The 9,440-nt window shown below is 38.8% G+C and overlaps 1 protein-coding gene across 2 annotated transcripts; it reads right to left on the bottom strand.

Annotated features, from left to right (window-relative positions):
• Positions 1–437: 437 nt before the first annotated feature.
• Positions 438–9,188, bottom strand: LOC124065838 (eukaryotic translation initiation factor 2-alpha kinase 3-like). 2 transcript variants are annotated; one of them, XM_046401653.1, is made up of 15 exons: positions 8,886–9,188; positions 8,271–8,361; positions 4,920–5,068; positions 4,716–4,788; positions 4,240–4,310; positions 4,069–4,153; positions 3,480–3,556; positions 3,255–3,374; positions 3,019–3,156; positions 2,708–2,924; positions 2,478–2,621; positions 2,274–2,348; positions 1,951–2,052; positions 1,718–1,780; positions 438–871 (listed from the first exon to the last, which is right to left on the bottom strand). In XM_046401653.1, exons 1-15 carry the CDS (start codon positions 8,987–8,989, stop codon positions 749–751), a joined length of 1,632 nt encoding a protein of 543 aa, XP_046257609.1. In that variant the 5' UTR covers positions 8,990–9,188; the 3' UTR covers positions 438–748. The 2 variants fall into 2 exon arrangements, with proteins under 2 accessions (XP_046257609.1, XP_046257610.1); XM_046401654.1 differs by lacking the exon at positions 2,274–2,348 and having other exon boundaries at positions 443–871; positions 8,886–9,182.
• Positions 9,189–9,440: the final 252 nt, after the last annotated feature.

The raw sequence follows: 9,440 nt of genomic DNA, 5'->3' as shown, positions 1-9,440 counted from the left end.
AGATATACATATACAAGGTAAAACTTCCAGTAGAATATAAAATTCATTATCAAATTTCATTCAGTCACCATACTGAACACACACATACACTAACCACACACTAACCTGATGTGTGTGCAATATGGCAATGTGCAATACAGCTCTGCATCCATCCATCCATAGACAATATTTATATCCATATTAACACTCTGTTCTTGCACTATTTTTCTACTTAATTGCACCTTATTTATTTTATTCTATTTTTATAAGTAGTATTTTATTCTTATTTATCTTGACATCAGCTCTCCCCTGATATTTCCTTTCCTTTCTGTACAACATCCACTGCATGTCTGCTCGTCCTGGGTGAGGGATCCCTCCTCTGCTGCTCACCCTGAGGTTTCTCCTATTTTTTTCCTGTTAAAGGTTTCTTCTGGGAGTTTTTCCTTAGTCGATATGAGGGTCTAAGGGCAGAGGATGTTGCTATGATGTTATGTAAAGTCCTTTGCTTGTAAAAATGGGAAGTTATCTTGTCTTGTCTTTTACATACTTAAATGCAGATTTAGAATAACACAATTTTTTACAATATTATTATTAGAATTACAATTGTAATTATTACTATTACAATTTCGACAATAAAGGCGTCTGATTCAAATATGCAAAGCTGATGAAATTTTAAAAATTGTGTGTAGATACTAAAACCAATGTCATTCACGGAATATGATCAAAAAATGGGACAGCAATCATTTCTGACTTTTTGCTTTTTTGATGATTAGTATGACCGGCTGGCGTGTCGCACTTTTTCCTGACTGCAAACTCCGAAGTCTTTCTTGAGCTTTCTTGCTTCGGGTCGTTCTTCCGGTTCCTCACACAGCATTGGCTTTATTAAGGTGTACTACAACATAAAAAATAAAATAAAATAAGGAAATTCGACCACGCTGTATTATTGCTCACTTGCACAACCAACAAATGCACATTGCTATTTTCCAAAAATACCATCATCTGAGGTGTGATATTTTTCACATTTGAAAGCAACAGGCTTGTTTTTGCTCATCCTTTGAGGCTTACATATGGACAACTGTAATAATACCACCACACCGACCTCCTTCCTGTCCTGTTGGTGAACATCAACAGTAAACCAGTAGCCTGTAGGAAACACTGGCTGGCTTTCTCCAGTAAAACATCTGTATTATCTCCTGGATAACACAGATTTGTCTGCAGTGTGCAGTAAGCATGTGCATGACTCATAAAGACTTCAGACAGGGAAGTAACAGTAGTAGGCTAGATGAAAGAACAGATCAGTACAAATAGCTGGACTTTGTATGTAATGTAACACAGTCCTGTCTGTGTCTGACACAGAACAGACACCGAAACTATATCTGCCCATTGTGAGCCTCTCTGATTGAACAACCCACTTGGTCAACATGAGCACTGGAACGAAGTGGGCAGCACTTTGTGGCACTTAAACTTCTGTTGTATCCCCAGCATAAACACAACACCGACACTAAAAGAATATAAAAACGTCATGCCCACATTTGTAAACAAACTGTTTACTGACTGTGAAGGAAAGCACTGCTTTGTCTCACTGATTCCTGCAGTGCTGCATGTAAACATGGATTCACAGTGACCAAAATGTGAGTGTGTGCAAATCTGTTATACCTGAATAACTCAATAACTCAAGTAACAATAACAATGCAATAAACAATGCAAGGACACTGGCAAAACATAGAAAATGATATACCTCTTGGAGAAAACTGTGTGAAAATCCATGGGGAAATTTCTGGCTTCTGACATTATTCCAAACCTGAAAGTCAGTCATAAAGGAGAGAAAGGAGAATGAACCACCTGATAGCTCAGTTGGGCTTAAATGATTTCAAAATTGACACGAACTTAAAAAAATAAGCAATAAAGTTGGTTATTATGTATTAATAATGACATACTAAACTAAATTGGGATTATGACTGAAAAACTCACTTCTTGCCATTCATGCTGAGTGGAAGCCTTCCAAAAAAGCTCAAAGAATATCAGACCCAAAGCAAATATGTCAACTTTTTGATTGTAGATCTTCTGGCTTTTCTGTTGTAACGCAAGAACACAATATTAACCAAAGACATACCTCAACTTATTGTATAGGAAACATAATCAGTTTTGCTCGTAAAGTCACTGTATCTATTTCAACAACAACAATCTTATAGATATATATATATATATATATATATATATATCTCAGTTCTGTGTGCAAAGCCCTCTAACAGCCTTCATTATTTGTTTAAACTCTGGAGGTTCCATTTCTGCACCTGAGAAACGTGCATGCAGCATACTGGAGGGATGAATGGGCCTATGGGATGTTGCTGCATCCCAGACTTCAATCCCTGACAAAGTGGAGCCCCAAGAGGATAAACCAATAATGAATCCCGTTAAAAGGGTGAAACACCCAAAACAGAATCAATGTATGAGAATAGAGAAGAGCCTAAAGTCACTATGTGCACAGAGCATCTCACCTGCTCAGGAGCCATGTAAGATGGGGTTCCTTTGTACGCCGTCCTCTCCATCAGGCTCTCAGCACCGTCATCATTCTCAGCAGTGACCAGACCAAAGTCTCCGATCTTCACTTGTCCATCTTGCCCAAACATGATGTTTTCAGGCTAACCGTGGGAAAGAAAGAAACAAGATGTAGCTTCATGAAAGATGTGATGTCATAAGGACGATTTGATTCACTTCTTCCTCTCACCTTCAGGTCTCTGTGGATGAGCATCTTGGAGTGAATGTACTCGACTCCAGTGACTATCTGAATGATAATAGTTAGACTTTCTTCTCTCCTCTTTGAGTCTCGCAGAGATTTCCTCACATTCTGAATATTTTTCTCATCTATCCACACTCTAAGTGTTTTGGTGCTGCACAGCTCCATCTGAATATAGAGGTATTTCAGCAGCGAATCATCAGTTGACCTAGAAAAATTGGAAGAGAAAAAACTGTGATATGACACACCTGTTGTTTTAGCAGAAAAGTAAGTCCAGTAAGGATTTTAATAAGTGGATTTACTGTGAACTGCTGGAACTGCCGGAACTGCTAGCTGCACTGTTCGATTTGTATCCTGATTCCTCCAACCAACATGTGTAGTACCGAACAATATTGCAGTGATGAAGGTCTGATAATGCCTTCACCTCCCGTAGAGCTCCTCTGATGTGAAGGACAAGAAAATGGCAAAGTTGAAACTTACATCTCTAAGTAATATATTTCATTATGAAATTCATATTAAAAACAAGTATTTGACACACTTTCGACAGCGAACAATCTTCACAGCAAAACACTTGTCCAGCAGTTTTTTTGTCGCCTTGAAAACTCGACCAAAGCCTCCTTGGCCAAGGGGCTCTATTGAGTGAAAGTCTGATTTAAACCTGTTGAAATGAAAAGAAAGATATTTTTACTGTATTTAAACTTTTTAAACAGACCAACTGAAAATATATGCCAAGACTGCAATTTAATGTTTTAATTTTCCATACCTTGAGAATTCTGATTGCATTGATGCGTTGTCACTGGGACTGCTTCCGTTACTGGATTCATCAGAAATCGTTACGTCCTAAATGAAGAATATGAATCATAATATAGAGCTTAGATTGCAGGAAAAAAAAAATACTGAATCAATAAAATTATTCCAATATCTAAAAGGCTCGTTATACTTCGTTACTGCTTTGATGGGCATTTTGGACATCTGATACAGTTTGAATGACACGTGGAAAAACAAACTGTAATATCACCTATTCAGAGGAGAACATGATTTATTAGTGTACAACATCAAATGCAGCCATCATCTGGCATCTCAGGTTCCTAGTATTCCCCCTGGACTCACAGGAAAGACCGGAGTTTACTGACATCTTGATATTTGACTTGCAGTGTGTTATTCTAGTAGGGGTTAATCTTGAAACTTTAGGTTGTGACTTGAGCAAATTTCGATGGGGACATCATGAACCTTTATTGGACCCTGCCTTGAACATGTAGCGGTCTTGACTAAAAATCTGCCTAGACAGTGTAACATATGGATTTTTATTTTCAGTATCCTAAACATTTAGCCTCACAGAGACAATAACAGACCTGATCCGGGGGGAGGTCTGATGAGTTGACGAAAACCACAAAATCACTTGTAGTTACTTCCACACTTTTTGCATCAAGGATCTCCCTTGGGAAACACAATGAGAGACATTGGTAAAACATTGCCCCATATCAAGCTGTACCACTGAAGTCTACCAGCAGCCAGTGACTCACAGTGCATGGTGTGGTGGTGTGGACATCAAGGCTGGCGCACCATCATCAGACACAGCTGGGTTCAAAGACAGCTAAAACACAGCACACATGATTAAAATGTTTTTAACTGCCACATTTTATCACCTTTCAAAGTAATTTTCATTTAATCCCATGTTTCCAAAAAAGAAGTAAGAATAATAAAAAAAATTAAAAGAATACTAGCCATGTTTGCACCTTTTATTGGAATGGCTTTCAAAATCAAAGGCAGATGATTCTGCTTAATATTAAATGATAATATGAAATATTTTGCTGTCTGATCTTTTTAAAAGATACAGGACCAGGTTTTTTTTAATTAAGATAATTTTTTAATTAAGTGCTCATCATTAAGGATCAGAACATTAACAACATGCGCCTCATGCATACAGCTGCTGCAAATTTTTGATTTGAAAAATTAAGCAAGTTAAAACAAAAACAAAGAAACATGCATCACTACTTACCTCTGGAACCTTTCTGGCACATTTCTCATAATTTACAGGCTTGGCTGCTCCCACCATAGCATCATTCTTTGTCCTATCAGTGGCAGGTGAACAGTCCTTATTAACAACCACATATCTACAGAGTATCATATTATATGAAATTTGTTTATTGATTAAATAGCTGCTAAACAACTAGATGAATGTGGATGCAATGTGGTAACTTACGCAGTGGTATTATTGAGTCCCGAGTTAACTGGTGCCAAAGCATTTCTGAACACTCTGCTCTTCTGAACGTTTTCATTTCTCAAGCTGATGTTGTTGAGTTTACTTCTCTGGTAAAATGGTGCAATAGGATTTTCTGCAGTAGTTTTTGTCTGTCAACAAAACAAGAAATGTACATTTCAACCAGTCATAATAAACAAACCAATTAATCGTGCTCTGTAAACAGCCTTGCAATTATCACTACAGAATCAAACATGTACCAGTACAGAGCTCCCAAAAGTTCATGGTGGTGTCGTGTAGGCTCAGAGCAAAGACTCAAAGCCTCACCACAGTAATTTCTAAGTTTTAGCTGTGTCCAATTGTTCTGGAAAATCTTCCCTCGAAGTCCAGTAGAATCATCAACAGGAGACAGGATTCTGAGCAGCAAAGACTTTAATGCCGGCAAAAAAGGGAAAAACCGTTCACAAAGCACACTAGGTACACATGAAGGGTCGCTCTTAGAATGACTGGTGGCTTCACATTATATACCTTAAGGTCTGGACCTTTCCACGCCTTATTGTCTTATCCTTTTATAGGTTTCTTTTTTTGTCCTGAATTGGGTGGTGTCTTTACCCTTCTGTGCACAGGTTACACCGGTATGTCTTGCACGGCTTCTGTGTGCAGAGTGCACCGTTATGTTTTTCATGTGCTTCTCTGGGCTGCACTTCTGCGTGCAGGTTACACCAGTAGCTTCAGTACGCAGGCTTCATGTGCCTCTCTGGGCTGCCTTCCAGTTTTTGGCCTAAGTTTCGGCTGATAGCAGACACCATTATCTCCAAGCCTTTTCCTGTGCTATTTTTTTAAAAATACAGTGGTATGAAAAAGTTTGGGCACCCCTGATCATTTTCAGGATTTTCCTTTATAAATCATTGGTTGTTCGGATCAGCAATTTCAGTTAAATATATCATATAGCAGACAAACACAGTGATATTTCAGAAGTGAAATGAAGTTTATAGGATTAACAGAAAGTGTGCAACAATTACTTAAACAACATTAGGCAGGTGCATAAATTTGGGCACCCTTGTTGTTTTATTGATTTGAGTACCTTTAGCACTAATTATTGGAACACAAAGTTTGTTTGGTAAGCTCATTGACCCTTGACCTACATACACAGGTGAATCCGATCATGAGAAAGGGTATTTCAGGTGGCCAGTAGCAAGTTGTTCTCCCTTTTGCATCTTCTCTGAGGAGTGGCAACATGGGAGCCTCAAAACAACTCTCAAATGACCTGAAAACAAAGATTGTCCAACATCATGGTTTAGGGGAAGGATACAAAAAGCTGGCTCAGAGATTTAAGCTGTCAGTTTCCACTGTGAGGAACATAGTGAGGAAATGGAAGACCACAGGCACAGTCCTAGTTAAGGCCCGGAGTGGCAGGCCAAGAAAAATCTCTGATAAGCAGAGGCGAGGAATGGTGAGAACGGTCAAACTCAACCCACAGACCAGCTCCAAAGACCTACAACATGATCTTGCTGCAGATGGTGTCACTGTGCATCGTTCAACTATTCAGCGCACTTTGCACAAGGAGATGCTGTATGGGAGAGTAATGCGGCGGAAGCCTTTTCTACGCACATGCCACAAACAGAGTCGCTTGAGGTATGCTAAAGCACATTTGGACAAGCCAGCTTCCTTTTGGAATAAGGTGCTGTGGACTGATGAATGTAAAATTGAATCAAAAAAGTTGAAGGTCGCATGGATTCCAGTCAGTATCAGCAGATTCTTGCCAACAATGTTCAAGAATCAGTGACAAAGTTGAAGTTGCGCCGGGGCTGGATACTTCAACAACACAACGACCCCAAACACTGCTCAAACTCTACAAAGGCATTCATGCAGAGGAACAACTACAACGTTCTGGAATGGCCATCTCAGTCCCCAGACCTGAACATTATTGAAAATCTGTGGTGTGATTTAAAGCGGGCTGTCCATGCTCGGAAACCATGAAACCTGACTGAACTGGAGATTTTTTGTAAAGAAGAATGGTCAAAAATACCTTCAACCAGACTCCAGACCCTCATTGGAAGCTATAGGAAGCGTTTAGAGGCTGTTATTTCTGCAAAAGGAGGATCTACGAAATATTGATGTCATTTTTCTGTTGTGGTGCCCAAATTTATGCACCTGCCTAATGTTGTTTAAGTAATTGTTGCACACTTTCTGTTAATCCTATAAACTTCATTTCACTTCTGAAATATCACTGTGTTTGTCTGCTATATGATATATTTAACTGAAATTGCTGATCCGAACAACCAATGATTTATAAAGGAATATCCTGAAAATGATCAGGGGTGCCCAAACTTTTTCATACCACTGTAATTGTTTTATGCCGGATTACAACAAATGCTCTTTTTCAGGTTTACAGCAGTTACAATGAGATTACATTGACAGTGTATAGCTACCATAGACAGTGTTTCACTACCATAAAACAGTTTATATAATTACAGTTTTTACCTTCTATAGCTTACAGGCCCTTAACCAGCTATATCCTTTTAATACAGCTGTATCTTGCTTTTCTTTCATTCTTAATGGAAACATAACATGACTACTTCATGCTATCATATTGCAGTGCATACTATAACTTTAGCTCATCACAACTTACATAGAAATTATACCACAGTGGGAATTTATTTTCTGAATTTTTTTGCGTTATCTTGTATTAAGCTGTGCTCCTCGCCGTATTTTGCACTGCCTCATAAAACTTCTGGAATTCCTTCTGATCCACAAGGAAAGGCTCCATTGTTTTATAATATAGTACTATGGATTGATTGTACGTATCTTTAGCTATGGTGAGCTCAGGCAGAAATATCACTGCAGCTACATGTATAACTAGCAGAGCTATGACCATGCCTTCTGTCCCTGTGATGTGGCTGTAGTCATGCTTGTGTTTCTAATATTTTGTACTGGAATTACTGAAGTCGTGAACTCCTGTAGTGTACTGTAACTGACATGATCACAAATACATTACTGTAGCCATGCCCATAGCATCACAGGTATAACTACAAACTACTGTTGACTACAACTGTGCTCTGAACCTTAATCAAACTCTCACAGCTGCTATTGGCTAAGTAATGTAAAAGGGTCAGTCACTAACTTTCTGAAGGCAAATAAATATGGTGAAGTAGTAGTTGTTCAGAAAAAACAAACAAACAAACAAAAAACTGTTGGCCTTCCGTGGGCTCCGTACACCAGTATTACATTACACTTTATTTAGCAGACGCTTTTATCCAAAGCGACTTACAGAATGAGTAACAACAAGTTTTGGTACAACAGAATTAGAGTCAGTATAATAGTCAGCATAATAAAAACGAATAAAAATCTTACCAATCGTTCTGGATTTTCGTTCTCCTTCATACTGCTTGGGGCATTTTTAGCTGCACTCTGCTTGGCTCCATCTGTTCTCTTCCCCACACCACTGGGAAAGAATTGACCATTTATCACTGAACATTAATGAAACATTAGATACAAATATTGATTTGATTTTTGATTTCTCTTCTGTTCATTTATTGTATTTTAATAGATGAAAATTCCATTTTGAAAGCATTCTTAGTTTACAGTATTTCTTCACACCTGCCTAAAATGTTTGCACAGTACTGTGTGTGTGTGTGTGTGTGTATGTATTTACAAACATTTAAATTGCACTTGGTGCACCATAATACACATGTCTTAATGGTACCACTCAAGTTGGTTTCACCCCCCCCAGCCAAACCCCCACCACCTAACTTTACAAATAATTTCACTGTCCACTTGGAAAACGCTGGCGGTGTTGTCAGTCTGACACTTCGGCCTTACGATTACGTTATAGCATATCAAAACACATCATCACCATCATCATCAGCCGCAAAAACGTACTTTCCAGTTTTATTTGATGAAATATTGATCGAACTGCTAACACCTGCGCCACTACCGTAACTAGCTAGCTTTAGTGTTGCAACTCACGTTTTCTTGCGTCCAGGTCCGGGAGAGCCAGTCTGCTCAAACTTCAGCTCTGAGGGTGTTTTGTATGCAACATCTTTTTTAGCTGCGTCATTTGTTTTTTCCATCTCGAATCATAAAACCCTGAGTGCATTTGCTACTGAATGTATCGTCATTTAAATTTCGTACATGTTCCCCTTCTGTCCAATAAAGCTTGTTCCTTTTCTTCTCTTTCAACCCACTTGAAATGTGCATATCGCCACCTACTGTACTGGAGTGTGTAACTCAGGATGACTTGCTATCCAGTGAAGCTATACGCCACATCCATGTTTCCCAGGCTTCTTCACGGAAATGCTTCTCTCTCTCAGTGATGCTCCTTAGCAAACAAGCTCCGCCACCTGTAGGACTGGAGTTTGGTGGTTTGGATCAATGGATATGACAAAGACAGCATATTCGTAAAATCAGCAGGTAGTCCAGTCTACTACCTGATGTCTGTTTAAGTAAACTAAACTACTGAAATCTAGAAATCTAACCCTCTAAAACCTTCAAACTTAAGGACAGACAAACATTGTCTTTCTG

This window comes from Scatophagus argus, chromosome 10 (genome assembly GCF_020382885.2).
Source record: "Scatophagus argus isolate fScaArg1 chromosome 10, fScaArg1.pri, whole genome shotgun sequence".
NCBI lineage: Eukaryota > Metazoa > Chordata > Actinopteri > Scatophagidae > Scatophagus > Scatophagus argus.
The sequence above is the reverse complement of the archived record's forward strand: the minus strand, read 5'-3'. Positions and strand labels throughout refer to the sequence as shown.

Bases quoted from the DNA above. Each gene is read 5' to 3' on its own strand.
- LOC124065838 (XM_046401653.1), bottom strand. From the start codon at position 8,989: ATGGAAAAAACAAATGACGCAGCTAAAAAAGATGTTGCATACAAAACA. The intron at 4,789-4,919 runs GTAAGTTACCAC...TGCCACTGATAG, and splicing joins GGACTCAATAATACCACTGC to GACAAAGAATGATGCTATGG. The intron at 872-1,717 runs GTATATCATTTT...TTTATGTTGTAG, and splicing joins CACACAGTTTTCTCCAAGAG to TACACCTTAATAAAGCCAAT.